Source organism: Typopeltis vanoorti, chromosome 18 (genome assembly GCF_054136105.1).
Source record: "Typopeltis vanoorti isolate ZY-2024b chromosome 18, IOZ_Tvanoo_1.0, whole genome shotgun sequence".
NCBI classification, from domain to species: Eukaryota; Metazoa; Arthropoda; class Arachnida; order Uropygi; family Thelyphonidae; genus Typopeltis; species Typopeltis vanoorti.
The window spans coordinates 3,200,323-3,224,581 of NC_143566.1; the positions used below are offsets into that span (position 1 = coordinate 3,200,323).

The 24,259-nt window shown below is 37.5% G+C and overlaps 1 protein-coding gene across 1 annotated transcript in view; it reads left to right on the plus strand.

Annotated features, from left to right (window-relative positions):
• The window catches only part of ACC (acetyl-CoA carboxylase), a 1,393,224-nt gene that overhangs the window by 899,584 nt on the left and 469,381 nt on the right, over positions 1–24,259 (plus strand). The window contains exon 37 of the mRNA XM_090408519.1: positions 9,875–9,966. Coding sequence (XP_090264645.1) covers positions 9,875–9,966 — 92 coding nt within the window. The remainder of the gene's footprint in view (positions 1–9,874; positions 9,967–24,259) is intronic.

A 24,259-nucleotide genomic window follows, 5' to 3' on the forward strand; every position in this document is an offset into this window, starting at 1 on the left:
ATGCAGTATTCTGTCATGTGCCTTTGCAAAATCCAACCTATCTCAGTGTAGTCATTTCTTTAATCTAATTCAGCTGTCATTCCCTTATAAAATGTGAGTAAATTACTAAGGTGGGACCTACCTTTTGCAAAACCATGCTGTCCACCATAGATTATCATATTCCTATCCACTATTTCCTGAATTCTGCTTGCAACCAACTTTTCCATTACCTTACCCACCTTCCTAAGATATCAGTTTATCTGGAATTTACTTCTTTTGTCTCTTGGATCCTCCTCCTCTATGTAATGGAAATATTCTGCAATCTTTACACTTCCATGAAACATTGCCAGAACTAAGGTCAGAGGCACGGTTAGTGCTCTTGCACATTTTCATAATATGTCAGCCAACATGCCCAAAACTACTGTATTCACATTAATATTTTTCAATATTTTGATTACATCTAGTTCATCTGCCTCAGTTCTCACTTCTTATTAATCTCCTTCACATCGACAACTGCAAAGTCTCCACCTGGATGATACATTCTTGCAAAGTGATCACTTAGTAACTTTACTATTTCTTCTGCTTCTCTCACTTTCTTACCATCGGCATTGATTAAAGTTATCTTTCCATAATCATTCTTTCTCTTTCTCACTACATAGTAACGAAACTCTAGGATTTCCTTTGGTCTGTTTAGTTAATTTTCTTTCATAATGTGCTTTAGGCCTACTTACCATACTGATCACTCTTCTTGCTTGCACTTTGTATTACTCTGTAAATGATACAACATCTGTAATAAGTATTACTCTGTAATAATGATAATTGGTTATCTTCAAGTTCTAGAGTGAATTTGAAGAAGATAACCAATTATCATTTCTGGACACTTTAATTAAGAAGCTTCCGAATGGTGGTATCAACCTCTCAGTTTACCGCAAACCTACCAATACAGGACGTTATTTACTTTTCACTTCCTCACACCACATTTCTCAGAAACTTAGTATTGTACATGTTGAAGAACCATGCCTCTCTCCTTACAACAGATCAATAAGACCTCTGGGAGGAACTATCCCTGATATCCACCAACCTTACCATGAATGGATTTCCTCAAAGACTCGTCCACAAGATACTTTTCTCTGAACCCCGACAAAGACAACAAGATGATGTACGTTATATTTCTACCATCGTCATTCCATTCTTCGGGACAGTTTCCAATAAGATTGCTAGACTCCTTAGACCACATAATATAAGAGTGGCCTTTAAACCCACAAAAACGATTAGACAATTCTTAAGATCTCCAAAAGATAGCCATCCTTCCTCCAAATATGCTGGAGTTTATAACATACCATGCTCGTGCGGCTTGAATTACATCAGCCAAACTTCAAGAAGCCTTGAAATTAGGCAAAAAGAACACATAGGTGACGTCAATAATAACAGAGAAGAAAAATCGGGGTTAGCTTTTCATTTCCCATACCATAGAGTGGGATAGAAGCACAATTCCTTACATGGAGGAGGACTTCCGCTCCCGAATTTTTAAGGAGGCCACAACAGTTCCCCGCTGTACACAAAACCTTAACAGGAACCAAGGACTAATCTTGCCCGTGATCTGGAAGACCTTTATCAGATCCTTCACCTCGCCAGAACTGAATTATAGTGCCAACTATAGAACGTTCCTAAATAACAAAAAGTGATATTATCCATGCTCTATGAATGTATTGTACGCACTCTGTTCTTTGTTTAATATAATTGGAATCGGTTGATTTTAGTTTGTAACAGTTTTTTACTTTTTAGTGCCTTATATCAGTTATGTACCCTGAAGATGCCAACAGACTTAGTTGGTGAAACTAGTTGGTATAACTTAGTTGTTTATTATATACACTTGATCAATATAATCCCAATAAAAGTCTTTCTAGGTTACTGATAATTTTTAGCCAAATCAGGCTCAATGATCTGAAAAACTTCTCCTCTCTATTTTTGATAGGGCTATTTCCCATTCAGAATCTGTAAACACATGCTTGATTGTATTCCTCCATACCTCTAGTTTCCCTAGTTTAGCACTTCCAAAAACACCTGATCCAGACATCTAACTCTAATACTAATCAAGTGTATCCATGAGGTATATGCATTCTTTTCACCTATCATATTCACTCTGTATGTCTATAAAATGCACACTATTTCTCCTGCACAATCCCATTGACTCACTTGCAATCATGTCCTAATTCTTATTTCATTCTTATCTTCATGCTGTAGAAGACTCTCTCTCTCTTCTTTTCTGTTTTTCTAACATCCCTTTCGTATCCTCTCTCATGACACATTTCTTACCTTTAAAATCATTTATGCCTCTCTAAAAACTAAAAAAAAAAAAAAAAAAAAAATCCGTTTACTTCTCCTCTTGGTAAACTAACAGATTCACTAACATCTTTGATCTTTGCACTTGTGAAACATGCATTCGTTCCTCATCAAGTATACCTATTATCATAGAATCTCCACACAATACCCTTTCCTTACACACAGTTTATTGTTCTTTCATATCCTTTCTATTCACTTTTTTTTTTCATTCTACCTCCTGTGCTGCACTCCAAATGTTTCACTTGCTTGAGTTCACGTGTTGTTCTGTGAAGAATTCTGCATGATGGCCCTATTTTTCTCTTCACTGTCATATCATATAGAGTACATTCAACCACTTCCTTCATATTTTCATTCATATTTCATCCACTGTCACTCACTCCTTTCACACATCCTCTACAACTCTTTCACTAGCATGCCTTTCATCATTAATATTCATCACTTCATTTTCCCACTTCCTATGAAGTCTCGTTGTGATTTTTGTTTAATTATTTATAGCATAGATTTTTTTTTAAAACACCTGGTGACTTACTTTCCAGAACTACTTATGATGCATTCCATTAATTGTTATCTATCTGGATATAGAAGAAATGAGAATGGTCTTTTAATCTGGGTATTAGCTGACCATTGAGGTACTTATTATCATTGTTATTATTCACTACCTCCATTGAGTCACAAGACTCATCTTGGGAGGCCCATCCAAGACAACACAGTCCATTATAACACACATTCACCATTTGCACTCTCACTATCCTATCCTGGTCGGATTAGATAGTGAGAATCTAACCACCCTGTGTATGGAGAAAAAAAACAAAACAAAAAAAAAAAACTCCTCACTCTTTCTCACCACTTAATTTCTTGACCTTCAGCGATTACTCCTGTTCCTCACTCCTTCCCTTCGTTCAACCACATAAAAGAACTCCCTGCTCTCAACCCTGTACCTACCTCTTAACAGTTTAAATCATATCATCTCTTCTTCCATCTACCAAACTTCGCAGTCCATATGTTCTTAGCCTATCCTTATAACTGACATTGTACAGTCCTGTTACCATTTTTTGTTATTTGCCAAATCTTTGAGCACTGCCAGCCTGGTTGGCCAAGTGGTTAGCTTATCTGCTCTCCAGTCAAAAGGCTGCCAGTTCGAATCCCACTGTGGGTATGGATGTTTGTGATTGTCTGTGAAAATACTAATGGTGGTGGTGGTGGCGGCAGCCAGTGGATGCCATTTGTGTAGATGATGATGATTGTAGTTGCAGTTCACTGTGATTGGTGGATTGAGTGGTGGAGGCAGAGAGTTGTAGAGTGGTTGTCCTCCCTCAATGAGTCTTTGGACTCCTTGGAGGTATCACAAAATAATCCAAATGTGATCTGATCAGGGTTTTATGCTATGGAATGACCACTCTTCTATCTCTGCTGGTTTGCGTCCTTCTCAGCAATCCTCTGGGTTACCTTCACCACCTTTGTGATAAGTCCCCTATACTTCAAGTATCTATCAAGCATCACCCCAAGCCCTTTGCCTCTTCCACTTCCTTTAGTATAGTTCCACCAACAGAGTATTTAGCTTCACACTGATGGATCCAAAACTTCAACACTTTACATTTAGTTGAATTAAGCCTCCCCCCATTTATTTGTCAACTGTTTAGTTCATTCAAATCCTTCTGAAGGACTACCACATCTGCATATATTACTGATAACTGTTTCCAACTTTACATCATCTGCAAACAAATAAATATCCCCCACCCCCTGCAATCCTTTCAGAATGCCATTGATAGGTTAAGCAATACAGGTCCCAGTACTGATCCCTGGAACTCCACTTGTACCTTTCTGTTTCCTTAATACTGCTCTCTCATACACAACTTTCTGATGTGTATCAGACAGCCAGTCCAATTCACTGACATCTAAACCCATGTGCTGCAACTTATGCTGGTCTTGTTGGCCAGTGATTAGCTTACCTGCTCTCCAATCAAACTGGCTGCAGATTCAAATCCTATCATAGGTATGGATGTTTGTGATTGTCTTTAGGTGAGAGATGAATTTCAATGTGCCATGAGACAATGCCCTGCTTATAGGAGGCCTGAAGTGGCTTGAAAAAGTTCCATGTTTGTTCTCTAGAGCAGGGTTTCCAAACAACGTAAAAATAAATTTAAAAAATGCAAAAAATATATAAAATTAATAAATATAACCTTAGCCCACCCACAGTGCAAAATGTACTATAGGTTCATAAATAACCTTTTGTAGGTGGGAGCAACATAAAAAAAGTTCAATTTCAACTTATCATGCAGCACTCTGTCAAATGCCTTTGTAAAATCCCAAAAAAAATTGGCAGTATTATATACCTTTCCCTCATCAACTACTCTTGTTGCTTTATAAAGACAATCAAATTACTAAAACAAGAGCTTGACTTAGCATATCAATGCTGACCCTCACAGATAACATCACCCTTGTCTGCCTAATGCTGCATACAATCTATCATTAATTTCTCCAAAATCTTAACTATAGAAGAAATACAAACTGGTATATAGTTTGACTAATTCCACCACTACCCTCGTTTCAATCCTTGGACACCTTTCCCATAACCAGACTTTCACTGAAAAGCCAAGTTATGGAACTGTCAGTTCTTTAGCACATTCTCTCGAAACACATACTGAAACCTTCATCCGGTCCCGTTGCTTTATTGACTTCCAGAGTAATTAGTATGGAGGGTTTTTGAAACACTCTCCGCATGCAGTTCTAAACCTTCAATCCTCTCCATTCCTCTGGTAACAAAATATATATTACCAGGATGAAATGCCCAAATAAAGTGATCATTGACAACTCCCGTATATTTATATCTCATCTAGGCGGTGATATTGCAAGAATGAAGGAACCAATGGCTTATATAGGAATTGAGTTGAATGAAATGGAGGTGAATAATATATTAAAGAACCTTAATGTGAATACATCTGTAGGATTCAATGGTATACCAGCTTGAGTCTTACATGAAGCAGCAAAGGAATTGTCAGTGCCCTTGACCATATTGTTTAATTTAAGTCTCAGCTCTGGGTTAGTCCTGAGGGGTGGAAAGAGGGGAAAATAGTTCCATTGCAGAAAGGAAGCTCCAAGACTGCCGTTGCAAATTACCGATCAGCATATCAGGAGTTGTTGTCAAGATATTGGAGAAATCAGTCAAGAGGAAAATACAGGAATGGATAGATGGAAATGGGATGGGTAGATCATTCCTCAGTAACTTGCTCACATTTTATAATACGGTAACAGCTGAATTGGATAAGGGTAATGGGTTTACAGTGATACTGCTGGACTTTTCTAAGACCTTTGAGAGGATCCCACATGGAATTCTAATAAGTAAACTGCAGCACATGGGGACAGATATAAGGTTGGTGAGATGGATAGGAGAGTGGCTGATGGAAAGATATTAGAGAGTAGTTTATTCAGGAGTAGAGTCCAAAAGAAGACCTGTGACTAGTGGTATGCTGTAGGGTTCTCTTCTTGGACCACTGATATTTAATTTGTTCATTAATGATATAGGAAAGGATCTGAGAGGAACTGTTCATTTATTTGCCAATGATGCAAAGTTGGGTAGAGTAATAGTGAATACATAAGATGTCAAAATTTTGCAGGATGATTTGGATTGATCGGCAGACTGGGCTAAGGAGAATGGATGTCAGTTTAATGTGGCAAAGTGTAAGGTTATGCATTTTGGGGTGAAAAGATTAGCAGCAGTATACCACATTGGTGGAACTGCACTCCAGGAAATTGATGAAGCCAGAGATTTGGGAGTGTTGGTGGATAGGGAGTTGAAGTTTCGGGGACACATAGCAAAAGTGGCTAAATCAGCTCATCAGATCACTTGGTTACTGAAGAATACTTTGATGAGCAGAGACAAGCTGGTTATTGTTCCTCTGTATTAAGCCTTGATAAGATCCCATCTTGACTACTGTGCCAAGATCTGGGCGCCAGAGTTTCTTCTTGATGGGAGAGGAGGTAGAAAGGATCCAGAGGTGAGTGACCAAGATGGTAACTGGTCTGTGGAATGAACCTTACAAGAACAGGTTGAAGATCTGTTGGTTTCAGAAATGGTTGATATGCGAAAAAGGGGTGATATGATTGAGACATTCAAATTATTGAGGGGTTTTTACAAGATTAATTCAGAGGAAATGTTTCAGAACAGGCCTGGTGGTTGGAGAACTAGGGGCCATCCATGGAAACTGAGCAAGAGTGTAGTTAGTAAGGGTGTTAGAACTAGGTTTTTTACTTGGAGAGTGGTGAATGGGTGAAATAAGCTGCCAGAGTCTGTTGTGGGTGCCATGACTGTGAATGAGTTCAAAGCAAAGTATGATAGATACTGTGCGAATGCTGAATAGTTCTTGACATAATGTTTAGGGCTTCCCTCGATGAGTCTAGGGCTTCCCTCGATGAGTCTAAGGACTCTTTGAAGTTGCCCATAATAGTAATAATGACAATATTTACTGCAACAGTCACTCTATTCCCATTTTCATTGAACAATGTCATTTTTCCACAATCGTTTCTCCTCCTGTTGGCCATATAGTGAAAGAATTCCTCTTGATTTTCCTTGGATCTCATGGCTAATCTCTTCTCATATTCGAGTTTTGCCTTCCTTATCATGCTAGTCACTTTTTTGACTTGAGTCTTATACTGTCCATTCATCTGCTCTCCACATACTTCTTCCATAACCTCTTTTTTATCTGGAATTCCCATTTGATATCATTTTATATTTTTCATCTGCCACTCCTGTTTGATTTCATCAGTCATCCATTTTACACCAAATCGTGTCCTCTTTTTCACTTGAGCTACACATTTTGTTGAGCCCATACACGAGAGTTGTACATTAGTACCATATATGGGTAGTGGGTTGGGAAAGGAGGAACTTGTTTACATTTGAATTAAAAGACTGTATATTGTATTCCTTGGGAAACACTGTTCCACAATACATCTATTGCAGGGATGAAGGAAGAGGAAAAGAAACCTGTTCTGTGGGTTTCTTAAGTGCAACCACTTAAGATTCACCAAACTTCTCCATGGCATTTGCCCAGAGATGGGTGACATATGTGAGCAAATCTCCTGTTGATCAGGAGTGACGGAATCCATTGATGATTTTTTTCCATTACTTTAGACAGGATTGAAGTGAGCAAGATAGGGCGGTAGTTGGGCAGCAGTGACTTGTCTCTCTTCTTGGGAATGGGTTTATTATATAGGCAAGTTTCCAGGCTGTGGGATACATACCAGTGGAGTAAGAGGGTATATACAGTCAACATAGGATAAGAGTCTGTTCCGGTGCAGAAATTTTCAGGGCAACTGCAGGAATGACATCAAGGCCAGGAGACTCTTTTGTGTCTAATTTGGACAGTACTTTTCTGATCTCTTTCTGACAAAAGGATATAGTGAGCATTGTATGTTGGGCATAGGGAATGGTTGGGGGTTATTTGCCATTGTCAGTAGTGCATGAATTGGATGCAAAGTGTGAAGCCAGGAGATTGGCTTTTTCTGTGGGTGATGATGCAATGGAGCCATCTATTTTTGATAGGGATGGGAATATGTTGGGCAGAAGTTACAACCAATTGCTTTGGCGAGAGAACAAAAGGCTCGGCTCCCATTTGTACAGGCTGCTGGTTTCCTGCTTTTTGAACTCTGTTTTGGAAGCATTGATTTTTTTTTTTTTTTTTTGCATCTATTTCGGGCTTGAGTATAAGCTCTAAAGGAGGATGGAGTTCTTGATTTGAGTCAGTTGTGGTATGTTTGGTTTTTCATTTGTACAGCTTGGCACATCTTTTGGAGAACTAGGGTTTGGTTTGGGAATGACAGTTCAGAGTAGTTTGTGTTGTTGGGATCCATGTCAGCAAGGATTACTTTGGTGATAAGTTCAGTACATATGTTTAGGATGGAAGGCAGGAGGCAATAGTCCAATCATGGGAATGAGGCATAGAAGTTTTGGAGGCTATCCCACTTGGCACTGTTATAATGCCAAAATGCTCTTATATGGGAGTGGCTGTGTAAGTGTTCTTGCATGGGGAAAGAGATGAGCACTGGATTGTGTCAGAATTACTGGATGGGAGCACTACATTCACTTTGTATTTGGAAGGATCATTGGTGATGAAGAGATCTAGGGTGTTTGGGGAGTGTTTCATGTTATCTGGTATTCTGGTTGGTATCTAAACAAGTTGTGTAAGGTTATTAGTCACATCAAAGGTTTCAGTATCTCTGTGTGCATGATCTGTACAACTGGAGGAGGAAAGCGAGTTGGTATTGCAAACATTAAAATCTCCTAGGAGGATGATTTCACTGTTGAGAAAGTGGGACTGGAGAAAATCAATTTTTAAGGAGAGGAAATCAAAGAACTCAGAGTGGTGGTTGCATTAGGGAAGCGATAGAGACAGCAAATGAATTTGATTGAGTGGGGAAGGGATATTTTCAACCAAAGAAGTCAAAGTTGGGCAAGTCTAGGTTTGGTGCTCTCTGGCAAGGTATGTCAGAGTGGATGTATGTACCCTTGGGTCAAATGGAGTTAAAGAGTGTGCAGTTTGGAAGGTTGAGATGAACTAGTGGGGAAGGTGAGATTTGGGTTTCTGCCAGAAAGAGTAAGTGGATTATGGTAGACTGAAGATGGTTGTGGACACTATTGAGGTTAGAGTTTAGGCCACGGATGTGTTGGTGTGAAGTGGATATGCAGCAAGGGTCTTGCATCTTTCCTATGCAGTGCCTGCATACCGGTCTCCATGGTGGCTACTAGTGGTGTCACTTAATTTTTGCACTAGTTTAACGTGTTTGTAATCTATGATCCAGTTGTTTTTTTCCATTTTGGTGTTTTTCTTCTAGTAGTTTTCGAAGTTGATAACTTTGTTCTCTCTGGGAAATTATTAGGTCTGTTCGAGCATGTATGCGCAATTGGGGAGAAGCGTCTTTGAACTTGTCATTGATTGCTGTTATTAATTTAAATGTGCTTGTTGGGGTGTCACAAATCACTTTTACCAGGCGTTGAAAGTTCATGCTGTCCTTCCTTCTGAAAGGACAGAATGAATCAGGATATCAGGTGTCATCATTCTGAAATGATGGCACCTAACAATATTTTAGAATCGATGTTGCATTCTTCTGCTAATTTGATTATGTCTTCTTTTAGTGATTTTCTGTTTTCCATCAGAAAATGTCGCATTTACTGCTAGCAAATATTTCCCATGCACTGTTGATCTGTTTCTTCCAATTATTTCATTCTTAGAACTATCCCAGGCTGATTTTTTAAGATTATTATAATCACCTGTTTTATAATGCCACATAAATTCCTCCGTTTCCTATATTCTTCTGGATGTCTATGCTTTCCCAAAGTCAAGACTACTTTTAGAAAACAATAAAAGAGAATGGCTGTGATTTAAGAGAGAATACAATTTGGCAAGACAAATTATACTCTGTTGGCTTAAAAGAAAGACACATTATTGGTTGTTTGAAATTGAATTGTAATTTTAATTATATGTTTGACTTTTTTTTTTATGGTTAAACCTTTAGAAGTTAAAAATAATTATTGTTTGTCCTTATGCTGTGTTTGTAGCTTGCTGAGAATGTTAGAGCAATGGTTATGAGATATGGACCAAGACTGTGGAAATTAAGAGTTCTGCAAGCCGAATTAAAAATGACTATAAGGTACTTATTTTTCTTTTTTCATCTGTGTTCTATTCTTTTGGAGAAGCACTGAAATTCATTGCAAGTAGCACAAATGTTAGCACAGTTTAAAGCAAAAATCATTATAACTGTTAGTGTTACCTTGCATGTGCTTCTTCTATAAGTTATGATTTATAGTTTTGGGAGAAAGTTGGTTTAATAAAATTATTATTATCCATGGAATGCAGAAAACATATTGATAAATATACAAAGGAAAGATGCCCTATGGAAACAAGAGGTCTCCTATCAGTGCAGTATTATATAAATACCATACTATACTGTATTATATAGAGGGTGTCCCATAATTCTTAGTGCAGTTTTAAACTTTAATAGGTCCAACATTATAAAAGTTAGTTACAGATTTACAGTATATAATAGCTTAAAGAGTATGTAATTAAGTTTTATCTACAATGATTTGTTCTTATTAGTGCTCAACATCACCGCCATCTTGTGCAATGCATGTAACTAGGCATTTTTCAAAGTTCTGGAAAACGTTTAATAGTTGCTGAGTAGTGACTGCATTGGTTGCATTTGTAATTTTAGTCTTAAGGTCATTGAGAGAAGCAGGAAAACATATGTGACTGTATTGATGTGACCCCTATCAGAAAAACTCTAATGGAGTCAGGTCAGGTGACCGAGGTGGCCATGCAAGAGCACCTCCTCTACCGATCCACCTGTCTGTGCGAAATTGTCATCCAGAAACTTTTGTACCTGTGTCGCATAGTGACATGGTGCCCTGTCCTTTTGGAAAATGGTTTTATTCATAAGATTTAATCTCTTTAATTCGAGAATAAAAAAAAATTCTGAAGCATTGCTAAATAAGATTCACCCCTGACAGTTGGCTCATCGAAAAGAATGGCCTGATAATGCAATACCTCCAAACCGCACACCACACATTTCAGTCTCTTTCATGCTACCACATTTCCTGAGGCTTCTCTGTACCCCAAATGCACCAATTGTGACGGTTTCCAACTTATGTGGAATACTGCTTCATCCGAAAAAGTCAATATGTCAATAACATCTGTGTCATTTTCCATTTTTGTCTTCATCAGTTGACAGAAATCCAACCCGGCATGATAATCCACTTCTTGTAGCATTCGAAGTCATAATTTTGTAAGCATGTTTATGGAGTTGTCTGATTAGAATTCTGTGCACTGTGGTTTTTGGTACATTTAACTCAGCAGCAGCACATCACATTGATTTCTTGGGACTCTTATGAAATGCCCTTTCAGTTTTAACCACATTCACTTCCCTTGATGAATGCCTCCCTGATCTGGGTTTGTTATGAATTGATCCAGTTTCTTTGAATTTTTTCATTCCATTATTAATTAAATTTCTGTGGGAAGCCTCCTTGTTATAATGAGCAGAGAATTTCTGCTGTTATGGACTTCAGCAAGCCACAGGATGCAATTGACTTTTTCTTCAACATTTGCCATCTTCAATCACACCATCCAAAAGAAATAAGAAGAAAAATGTAATGAAATAATATTCATTCATCAAAAATTCTAATAGTTATACTTTCAAATGATATTTATTGCATCTTTGTAACTGTGGTACTTTTGATACAGTTAAAGATCAAAACTGCACTAAAATTATGGGACTCCCTGTATATATTAAAAAAAAAAAAAAAAAACAGAATAACCTAACGCCATAGATTAGAACTTCAAAAAGAAACTATTATAGAAGCAAATTATCAACAGCTGAGAGCAACTGGTGGGAAACCTAAAACCTGATTAATGAAATGCTAGATGATACACAAAAAGTCACTACTTCTGAAATGATAAACACAGCTTTGCTTGCAAACCCAAATCCCTCCAATAGTTGGCAAACAACTTTAATCAGCATTTGTGCACTTTGTAGTTCACAAGTGCAGTTATCAACAGAAGCAAAACAAGAACTCAACTTATCAAATTGACCCAGCAAGTGTTAGTAACATCATTCACAACAATGCAAACATAGTTTATACAAACATGCAAATTAACATCAATCTGATCACCAGCTGGCTAACTGAAAATGGCATATACATAAAATCCTGAATAAACAAAGCTAATGATTTATAAAATAAAATTATTATTTTAAGGAGGTATAGGAGATGAGAGATCCAACAGTGATGGTGGACAAAGAAGTGAAATTCAGTGGGCTATATTGCACAAGTTGTGAAGATGTCACATCAGATAATGGCAATGATGCGGAGGTTAATAAGGAGGTTATGATGCCATTGTATAAGGGACATATTAGCTGGTCAGTGGTTGTTATCAGGTTACCATGGAAGAGTTTCATAGAATGGGAGAGGAGAGTAGAACAAGAGACCATTGGTGTTAACAGTATAAGGAAGGTGAAAGCAGAGGAGCGAGGAGCATGTTTTTTGCATGGAGAGTGGAATGCATTGCCTGAGTGTGTTGGAAGCAAGGATATGTGCTTTGCATTATGGGAGATACTGAGAAAAGGAGTGATGAGAGCTTGGTCCACCTTTGCTCGGAGTTGCCTGGTGTTGCACCACCTTACCTCAGTCCTGAAGATATTTTCAAGTGCAAACTTTGATTGCTTACACTTGGATAAAGGATTAAACTAAATTTATTATAGCCTGAGTGTGTTGTGAATGTAGACATGTTGAATCAGTTTAAGATATGGTTGGATGAGCATTATGTGCAATAGTGTGTTCCTCCCACTATGAATCTTTGACTCCATGGAGGTCAGATGTTAATAATAACAATAATAATAGTCATCAAAAACTCACAAACTCAACCCATAGGAACTAAGCATCTCCCTATCCAACATCCATCCTCTTATATACAAGCACTGATCCTAACACCACAACTATCACACATGTGAAAACAACACATTATCTCAGGTGTCACTTCTGATCTAAGTTGAAATAGCCACATAAACTATCTGTACAACAAATTCTGAATAATATTGAGCTAACTATACAAATTAAAAGACATTGCTCCCACATACATAAAAATCCTAATCTATAAGGCATTATGTGAAAACGTATTGTAAGATATGCATTTACATCATATACATTCTATACAGACTACAAAATTAACAGGTTATGATATAAAATTTAATACAATATTAATAACAGGTTACAATATTACAATGGTTGCAATATAAAACGATAAAACTGATATTCTGGAAAACAAAAAAAATCCCATTCTCATACCAGCTGTGACAGAACATAGAATATTTAAGGTAAAACATTTATGCTACTAAACAGTCATGCTATAACACTACTCCAGTCCAAACTACAGAAATAACAAAAAAACAAACAACATATGAGATAACAAGACCACACTCATCAAGCTACGAATGAAACGGGTGCTATATATATATATGTTGTGACATTGAAAATGAAATGAAGATGGAAAGGGAAATTACTTTCAAACACACCCTGTTCATCCCTTCAAATAGGTTAAAGTGCATACATGGTTGTTCATGGGTGCATGTACTCTCTTCTGCATGCTAACAAGAAAATGCATGAGTTTGTGTGTGTGTGTGTGTGTGTGTGTGTGTGTGTGTGTGTCAATTAAATCAACACCTGGACTTGTCCACGGCATGGAAACAAAACCACCACCATCTAATATCTTCCTTAGATAAGCTCAGCACAGGCATCAAGGAAGACAGCAGGAACTCCACCAGAACAAATAGAAAAGACAAAAAAGTTCAGTGCAACAGTGACATAAACAATCAGGAATATTTACCCAAAATGAATATTTTCAGTATTTTGTATTGAACAGTAAACGTAATAATATAGTATTAAATGTAAATATATATATATATCAAAAATGAATGTACTCGGTATTTTATATACTGAATTTTTGTAGTGATAAAAATTGTAATAATAATGTTTTTAATTGTATATATGTAAATATGCTGTAAAATAATAAACTTTGATATTGGGAAAAAAAAAATCCTCAGATCTCCATGGAGTTAAAAACACATCATGGGAGGTTCCTCTGTCACATACACAACTCATTATACCAAGCCCTGAATGCATTCACATTTCTGTAGACACCACATTTTCAAGAATGCATTCAAATTGTTTACCGTTGTCCATTCAAAAAATTCTGTCCTTTGCCACACTCTCCTTAATAAAGTTTCCAGGATTGACCTCTTGTTCTCCCCCATCTCCCACCATTTTTTGAAAAACTTCTTTAGCATTAATCTGATAAGATTCCCTTACCAACTTATATGTCTCTACAATATCCTTCTCCTCATATCCACCATTCTCTATAACAGGGTTTCTCAAACTTTTTCTATGACGGAACACTTCACAAATCCTGAAATTTTCATGGAACACCTTGGTTATTTTGTAATGTATTAATTTATAATTAATTAATAATTAATTAAACACCAATTAAAGTTTAATTTAATTGATGTTTTAATTGATTTAATTAAAGCATCAATAAACCAAACTATCATTAAATTAATTTGCACTGATTTTCATTGATATATCCTATTCTGATCACCGAATATATTTATAATATTATTATAAGTATTTACGAGTGAATGCAGACTTTTTCTCCTGTGGGTGTGTGTGTGTGCTGGTAGTTTTCCCCTCCTTTTGTAAATCCTGGAGATCTTTGTAGGCTTGAGGTGGATGACTCACTATCTGTTCCATCACAAACACCTTCAATAAGAGATTTCTTAATACCAAAATTAAACAAAGTGCCTTGTCTCTTATTCATATTAGAATTTAAATCTATATTCCTATTACTTTTTAAAAAAATCATAGCACTCCGGTTCCAGAATCTTCAGAAGATCTGACATATTGCTAGATCTGAGAACCAGATACATACTACCTTGATCTTCAATTTCAGTGGAAAAATTTTCTTTATACTTCCTTGCTGATTGGTCACTGACATTTGCAACACAGATGTTATTTCATTCAGTTTTGAGAACACGCCGCCCATTGTTGTAATCGGCTTGCAGACAATTTTTATAATCAGTCATAAATGGCGGTATTCTCTTTCCCGATCGTTGAAAGATTTCGATGTGTGAAAATTAACGATAATTGGAGTATGCTGTCTCCATTTGTCCATTTAATCCATCTAGTCTTATATAGAGGTGGCAGAGTTACCTCATAGAGACTCTAGTTTTTCCATCTGTGTTAGATGAAAGTATAGTAGTCTGCCATTTATCCAGCCACATTAGGAAGGTAATTTGCCATTCTGATAAATGAAGGATGAGATAGCTGAAGTAGAATTACATGTTTCTGTACCAGAAGTTGATTGCATGTAAGGTTCAGTTAATTGAACGGCTGTTGTTTTGAAAGTAGGATAAACAGTAGATCACTGTAATGACTACAACAACAACAAAAAAAGACATAAGTATGATAACAGTGATATGAGAGAAGTTTGGTCACTCGCCTCTGAATACTCTCTACCATCTTCTGAACACAGGAAATCTAAGTGACCAAATATGTGCACAGTAGTCAACGTGGCTGAATCATAAACTTATCCTAAAAGAATTATCGGAAAAATTTCATTATTATTATTATATCATATCTCCATGGAATCTAGAGACTTGTAATGGGAGACCCACACTAAATTTTATGCACACAAAACCTATCAAACCTCTACTTAAACTCATCCACTGTCAGGACACTCACAGCTACTTCTGGCAATTATTTCACTCATTCACCACTCTTCACACAAAAAAAAATTACTTCACACACCCTTGCTAACAACATTTACACAACTTTTGCAGATGACCCCCGGTTCTCTGACTGTTTGTCATATATTGAAAAATTTCCTTTGAGGCAATTTTATAAAACCCCTTTAATATCTTATAAGTTTCTGTTATGTCTCCTCTTTTCCACCTATCAGCTAAATTTTGTAATCCACATACCTTCAATCTGTTCTTAGAGGGTGCATTACAAAGACCTGTCAGCAGTTTGGTCACCCATCTCTGAATCCTCTCTACCACCTTCTCATCTCCAGGAAACTCAGATGACCAAATCTGTGCACAGTAGTCAACATGTGGCTGAATAATACCCTTATAAAGATGGATAATGAATTCCTTGTCTTTACATTTTAGCATGTTTTTCAACATCCAAGTAATCCTTTGAGCTACTTTACCAACTTTTGCACCAACTCTGTCCACCATTATCTCCAAGTCCTTGGCCTCACCAATTTCCTGCAATCCAGTAGCATCGATGTGATACACATTATGTAACCTTAACCTTTTCAACCCAAAGTGCATAATGTTACACTATGCACCATTAAATTGACAATTATTATCCTTTACCCACAATGCAAATTTATTTAAATCATCCTGTAAGATATCTACATCGCAATTATCCACTCCTTTGTCAACTATTGCCCTCCCCAATTTTGCATAATCTGCAAACACCTGAATATTATCCCCTTAAATCTTTCCCTATATCATTGATATATAAATTAAATAATGGCCCTAGAACTAAGCCCTGAGGTATTTAACTAGTCACCTTCATTCTCCTAGCTTCCACTCCTCCATATACTACTCTCTGGTGTCTGTCTGTCAGCCACCCCTCCTCCAATCCATGCTACTAGCTTCACATGCATTCCCATTTGTACTAAATTTTGTAATGGTTTTCCATGTGGTATTCTGTAAACTATCTTTGCAAAGTTTTATGATAAAAAAGGTAGTAAGCGTGTTGCCTAGGTATGACAGTGGTGAGATGAGGCAGAGAGCCAGGATTATGAATGGTATGTTAGCTGAAATGTGTGAGGAGAAAGAAGTGCAGTTTATTAATGTGTGGAATGAGTTTGAAGGATGAAGTGAACTATATAAGAGTGATGGACTGCAATTGAGTGGTTTTGGTGTGAATCGCTTGGAGAGACTGCTGCTGGAAGGTAGAGAAGTGAGTACAGAGAATGAAGCTGATCCAGTGGGAAGCAATGTAGAAGAGTGGGAGGGTAAGACAGGAGAGATTGAAGAGGTGGTTATGAATGAGGAAGTGAGTAGCATGAGTATTGAGAATGGATGTGCAAGATGGACAGGGAAATGGGGAGGCTCAGGGAGAACAGGGGAACACAGCATGAATTCCATGAGGATTACAAAGACCATACAAGGGTGGGTGACTTGGTTGGTAAGGGTAGCGAAAGTAAGGTATGAGCAGGCATTAGCTAATGAAGCCAAAAAGAATCCTGAGGAGTTCTTTCGATATGTAGCCAGGGGGAAAAAAAAAAAGAATGATTGTGGAAGATATAGTGGAGATACTTAATGACAGTTTATAAAGGTCTTTCATTCTTGTGAATGTCACTTCATGGAGAGATTGAGAGCAGTTGATGATGAGAGGAGAGACTGACTGTAAGCAAGCAACAGGTAGTATGATGAGTTGAACAAACTAGATGTTAATAAGGCTGTGGGACTTGATAATATATCACGTATTCTGAAAGAATGTGCCAGGGAGTTGACACCTGTCTTAACATATTTTTTTTTAATACGAGTCTTGCACTTGGTCAAGTCCCTAAGGAGTGGAAGGAGGGCAAGATTGTGCTGTGTGTCAGGTGTTGTAGTTAAGTTGTTGGAGAAGCTTGTGAGAACTAGGATCCAGAATTGGGTTGATAACAATGGTATTATCTTTGATGGACAGCATGGATTTGCTGAAGGGAGGTCATGCTTTAGTAATCTATTTACTTTTTACAATAAGGTGACTGCTTCCTTGGACAGAGGAGAAGGATACACAGTAATATACTTAGATTTCACAAAGGCTTTTGATAAATTACTGCATGATAAGTTGATAGTCAAACTAGAGCTGATGGGGTTGGATATTAGGTTAGTTCATTGGATTGAAGACTGGCTATCTGATAAGAATCAATAAGTAGTGTATGGGGGAGCAATATCCAGGAAAAGAAAAGTCACTAATGGCATGCCTCAGGGGCCTGTTTTAAGGCCACTACTGGTTAACTTGTATATGAATGATATTGGCAAAGGTTTGGATGGAGATATTCAGTTGTTTGCAGATGATGCAAAGTTAGGAAGAACCATGAAGAGTAAGGAAGATGTTGTGGCCTTAGAAGAATACTTAAATAAATTGAGTGATTAGGAATGGGGATGTGAGTTCAGTGTTGTGAAATGCAAAGTTTTAAACTTAGGTAACAAAGATTTGTTGCAGAATTTATGCTTGGTGAGGATATATTGTTGGAGGTGGATGAAATAAGAGATCTTGGGGTGATAGTGGATAAGGATCTGAAATTTAGGGGACACATTGCCAAAATTGTGAAGACAACACAAAAACTTCTGGGAATGATCCAGAGTACACTAACATGTAGAAGTAGGAAGATTCTTGTTCTGTTGTATAAGGCTTTGATTAGGCCACACTTGGACTACTGTGAGCAGATTTGGTCACCTGGTTTACAAAAGGACTAAGAGATGTTGGAAAGGGTCCAGAGGCAACTGACTAAGGTAGTTTCTGACCTCTATAATGTCAAATATGAGGAAAGATTGAGAAGATATAATTTACAGAGTCTAATGGATAGGAGGAAGAGGAGGGGGGGAGTCCGGGGGTGACTGACTAAGGTAGTTTCAGACCTCTGAAATGTCGAATATGAGGAAAGATTGAGAAGATCCAATTTACAGAGTCTGGTGGATAGGTGGAAGAGGGGGAGATATGATAGAGTTCTACAAGTTAGTTAGGGGTTGTTATGGCATCGATATTGGAGAGGTTCTACAGAAAACAGTGGGAGATCAGGGAGAACCAGAGTTATCCCTGGAAACTGTATAAAGGGTGAGAATCAGGTTTTTTGCGTGCAGAGTTGTGAATGATTGGAATGTCTGAGAGTGTGGTTTGATGAGCTGTATGATAAAAGGACCTCCTAGATGAGACTTTGTCTCTTGGGGTCTTGGGTAATAATAATAATAAGTTTAGCAGTATCATGGTGTAGCCATTTTCTTTATCCAGTTGTATTGTTACATTATTATAAAATGTAAATAAATATGGATGAGCCTCCAATTCTCAGCTGGTTTAGAAGAGCACTTTGGTTGGAAAGACCCAGGTTTGAATCCTGTCTGTGACATAAGGTGTGCTTTTATTGGGTGTTTTCAATTAATTTTCAGTCTCATATGGAGGATTTTTTTTCTCCTAGGAACTCTGGTTTCTCATCTCTCAAAACAGGAAAACCAGCCCAAAGCACAAGTGCAATAATACAGATGTAATATAAGGGGATTGTTGATAAGGATTAACCAACCTGTTCCATCAGTTTGGTTTCCAATACTTGCATGGTAAAGTATGGGTCTACAAGAAGTGGTAAATTGGGAAGTAAAGAAAGTGAATAAATTGCTAAGCCAGGACAGAGTTATGCTGCCCACTATGGATTATCGTATTTTTATCCACCTACTATTGGATTTTTCCCTTCACCAGCTTTTCCAGTACTTTAGCAGCCACTCCTGATATGTTAATAGGCTTTGGATTTGCTACTTCTGTCTTGGAGCAACTTTTATGTAATGGAACCATCTTACCCTCTTTTTGCCCCCTTGGAATCTTGCTGGAGCTGAGATTTAGATTCCAAAACTCTAACACATTCAGTAGTACATGGCTGACATGCCATCTAGTCCAACTGCTGTATTCACATTGATATTTTTCAGTTATGCTGAATACCTCCTGTTCATCTACCTCTCTTACATCAGCACCCTCAAAATTTCCACCTTTGCAAAATAATCACTAAGCAACTCAGCTGTTTCTTTTGCCTCTGTCACCTTCTTACCATCAGCATTGATTAAAGTCATCCTGCCTTAGTGATTTTTTCTTGTATTTGCATTATATTACTAATTAATGCTGGAAGTTACATAAAATTATTTATTTGTAGAATTTTTGTTATGTTTCATAGCCATATTCAATACAGGAAGATAACCACAAAAAAAAAAAAAAAGAGAGAGAGAGAGAGAGAGCACAACAATCAAGTTGAAAGCGTGTGATGTTATATCCGCTATCAACTGCAGAAGAATAACTTCATCTGCATTACTATAGATATCAAGAAGTTATTAGTATTATCATTAACACCAGATCTTCATGGAGTCAAAAGACTCGTTGCAGGAGGTAAACACTCTTACACACAAGACCATCAAACTGTGCTTTAAACTCATTTAATGTATCTGCATTCACCACAGTGTCAGGCAATGCATTCCACTGACCAACTACTCTCCATGCAAAGGACCTACTCCTTATGCCCTTGATCAGACTGGTAGATCTAGCATCCACCTTGAAGAACATAAAAATTATTACATCCATGATCATCTGTATGGCAAGTTGGGATTGGTAGACTATGCTCTGGATATAACCTCACATAGGATCAGATGGAGCTCATCACACGTCTGAGACACTATTGTTAGAATCAGCATTAGCTATTAAGCATTCTCCCAACTTCAACAATTATGGTTGCATTAATTTACCAAAGATGTGGGAGACTATCATTTTAAGACCTAATAACTTAAAATCTAAATTAACTTTATGGTTATATGACCCATAGAGGACACCATGTTAGAACATCAGGTGTCAGTTACAATTTAAATTACAATTGCTATACAATTACTTAGTGTAGTGCTGTGTATCTGTCACAGTTATCATTGTACTCTGATGCTGTTGTTTAGAATACCAGCCAAATATTAGTAAGTTTAATAAATGTATTTATTTCCTCTTGGTATTGGTTATACCATTAGGCATTATTATCATTAAATGTATCAATCATATACCCTCTCTTCCTCCTGTTCATAAGGTTTCTGCATTCCTTCAGTTCTCAAAGACCAGTTAACCTCAGTCTTCTCTGGACCCTTTCAGATATATCCTCATCACCATGAAAACCAAGTAACCAAATCTGTACACAATAATTCAACAGTGCCTAATCAAACGCTTACATGATGGAACCAGAACCTCTTTATTTCTAGTTAAGGTCCTCCACATCATTGCCATAATCTGCTGCAAGGTCTTCAGAATTTGGGCATTGTGACCTCTGAGGTTCAGATCCCTGTCCATCACTCCATGGTCTCTTATCTTCTCAACTTCCCTCAAAATTTCCCTGCCAAGTATACTTTGCATCCCATTGCTGCCTACCAAATTTCAGAACCTGATGCTTTGCAACATTGTAAGGACAGTTCTATACTGCTGCCACTCATACAATCTGTTAAAAATTTTCTATAAGGTCACATCTTCTTGATTGTTCATGATTCTTTCCAGTTTTGTATCATCTGCAAACAGTTGTATATCATCAATTTAACCTGTTCCAATATCATTAATATACAAATTAAATAACAATGGTCCCAAAATTTACCCTTGCAGCACACCACTAGTGACTTTTGAGATGGTGTCCCCATACACAACTTGCTGATACCTGATAGCCATCTGCTTCATTTTAGTGACCAACTTGTAGTGTGGCACTCTATCAACTCCTTGCAAAATTCAACTATACCACTGTATATTCATCTCCCTTTTCCAGTACCTTCATCACCTTGTTCTGGTACATAAGCAAGTTTGTAAAACACAACCTCCCTTTAACAACCCAATGATGACGAGCACAAAGACTACCGTTGTTATCAACCATCCTACTTCTCTCCAGTACCTTAACTACAACTCCAGATATCAGCCTTCACACAGTAATTTGTTGCCTTCACATTATCACTATCCTTGTGAAGTGGAACAATTTGCCTTCCTTTCACTTGGGACTTGTGCTGATGCTAACTCCTTGAAACATTCCTTTTAGACATGTGGTGATGTGTCATCAAATCCTATTGCCATCTAGCTTATTTAATCATATACCTCTTGCTCGCTCACCATTAAGTCTTCTCTCATTTTATTCTCTGCACTTGTGCTTCTGATTTCACACTGTGGATGAAACACCCTAATGAACTACTCACTGAACACCTTGACTATGTCCTGTGCAGCAGTCAGCAATCTCCCACTTTCATCTTTTAACATCATCTCACTGTAATTGTTCTTATTTCTGTTTGCCTCACATTGAAAAAAACTCACGACAGTTTTTCTTTGCCTGATTTGCTGATTTCTGCTTGCACTTCACTTTTCTTGTTCTTACCAGTTGAGTCACTCTCCTGTCCTGCTATTGCCATTGTTTCCCTCTTTCATGTCTACCTTATGTGGACATAATTCCCCCTGTCATCAGCAGCACTCCTGCCCTCCATTCTTGTCCTGTCTGTTCAGGCAAAAACACTGTCCCCTTTCATTTTTTCCCATTAGAATAGCATCTGTATTCAACCATGTTTCACTTATTCCAACCAAATAAAATAATCCATAAAATATTTTTAAATTTAAACAATCAATTACTATTTATGAAACACATGAAAGTTTTTAAATGTTGAAGGCAATCCTTTTTGTTAAGGTTGGCATTGTGAAGGTGTGCTTCACAACTTTCTGTATACATAAGAAAATAGCTGTTATGTAGAACTTTGGTATTTTTTCACTGAATTCTGTGTTCTGTAGATAAGGCACGCATAAAATTAATTTTATTCTTGTTAAAATGCTCCAAGCACTGTTCAGATTTTCGTGCGAGTGCGTTTTTTGATCTACTGTGAGCGAGCACAGCACCAATCTTGAGCAAAGCTTTTTCATTTGCAATTCTTCATGCAAAATATATCCTGCATGTCCCTTTGAAATACCTATAGTCTCAGCAATTTCACGCACTTTGACTCGCCAGTCATCCAATACCATATCTTGCACTTGATCAATGATTTCGGACTTCCTTCACGTGGATCATCTTCAAGTCTGGTACGGCCACGTTTAAACTCGGCAGTCCATTTCTTAATTGTCGAAAGTGAAGGAGAAGAGTGCCCATAAACTTTTATGAACTTTGAATGAATTTCTTTTGCCATTAAATCTTCTTTTACAAAGAATTTTATAACTGCACGATACTCCATTTTATCCATTTCAAGGGATACAGCCAACATTTTTGCTTCAGACAGCTGTATAAAACAAACTACTTGATAGTATGACTTGCAATTTCACATAGAATCTTATGAGAGAGATGTACCAACTTAGAAAAAAAAGTCTTGCTGATAGTGTTGCCATCTATGGTCGAGGCCGAGAACTTTTTAAACCACCCTCGTTCGTACCAAATCGACTTTCATCGTCAGTTCATATTATAACAGCATTCACTTGCTTCTCAATATTTAAATTGACCTCTTACTTGCTACATACTGAGGGAGGCAGGAAGTGTTTTGGATTTATTTTGGCCTGTTTAGATAATTTTTTCTCATGATCTGATTTGGCCTTTCTTACCAAATTAGTCATCATTCTTACTTGAACTTTGTACTGCTCATGAGTATGCTGATCACTTTTTTCTTTATATTCCCTCCACAGTGTTTTAATATTTTTGGAGCTCTTGATTTATATCTTTACTCATCCACTTGATCTCTACTTTATTCTCCTGACCTTGGATGTGCAATCTGATACTGCTTCTCTCAAACAATCCCTAAACCACCACTTACCATGCACTTCCAGCCAGCATTCTTTCTTTGCATCTTCTTGAGCCATGGCACTGTTGCAAGATGCCTCCTAAGTCTATCATAATTACCAGCTTTATGGATCACATAAACCCTTTCTTAACAAAGAATTCCACATGATTAGCAACTTCCCAGAATATGACTCATGGTCACTTTTACCAATTGGAGGCAGTGTCTATCTTGGTTATGGATATATCTTCTGATGATGTTACCAGATCTAGCATTCTCAAACCCCTTGTCCCTTCTACAACATGTCATTTCATGTAATTATCCCTTAGCAATTGTATAAATTTTACTTTCATCTTGCTATGCCCCCTTTCCTCCCTCCAATCTTCTTCTTCAACCTTCTGGTTCTGTCCACTGCTGGACGAAGGTCTCCCCCATGATTTTCCAGATCACTCGGTTTTCTGCCTCTTCCATCCATCTCACTCCTGAAATTTGTTCCAGTTCATCTCTCCACCTTCTTCTCGGTCTTCCTCTTTGTCTTGCTCCATCCATTGGTCTCCACTCTGTTGTTTTTCTAGTCCATCTCCCGTCACTGCATCTGGCAATATGGCCAGCCCATCTCCACTTAGCCTGTTTAATGTATTTTACAATATCCATGACACCTGTTTGAGATCTTATCCAGATATTTGTCTTCCTATCTCTTAATTATTTTTAGCATACTTCTTTCCATGTGATGTTGTGTTGTTCTCAGCTGTTTGTTTAGGGCTTCTGTCAAAGTTCATGTTTCTGCTCCATATGTTAGGACAGGAAGTATGCATTTGGGAGTAAATAATGCATAGTAAATAATTTGGGAGACATGGTGTCGCCTTGCCGGATGCCTCTTTGTATTGGGAAC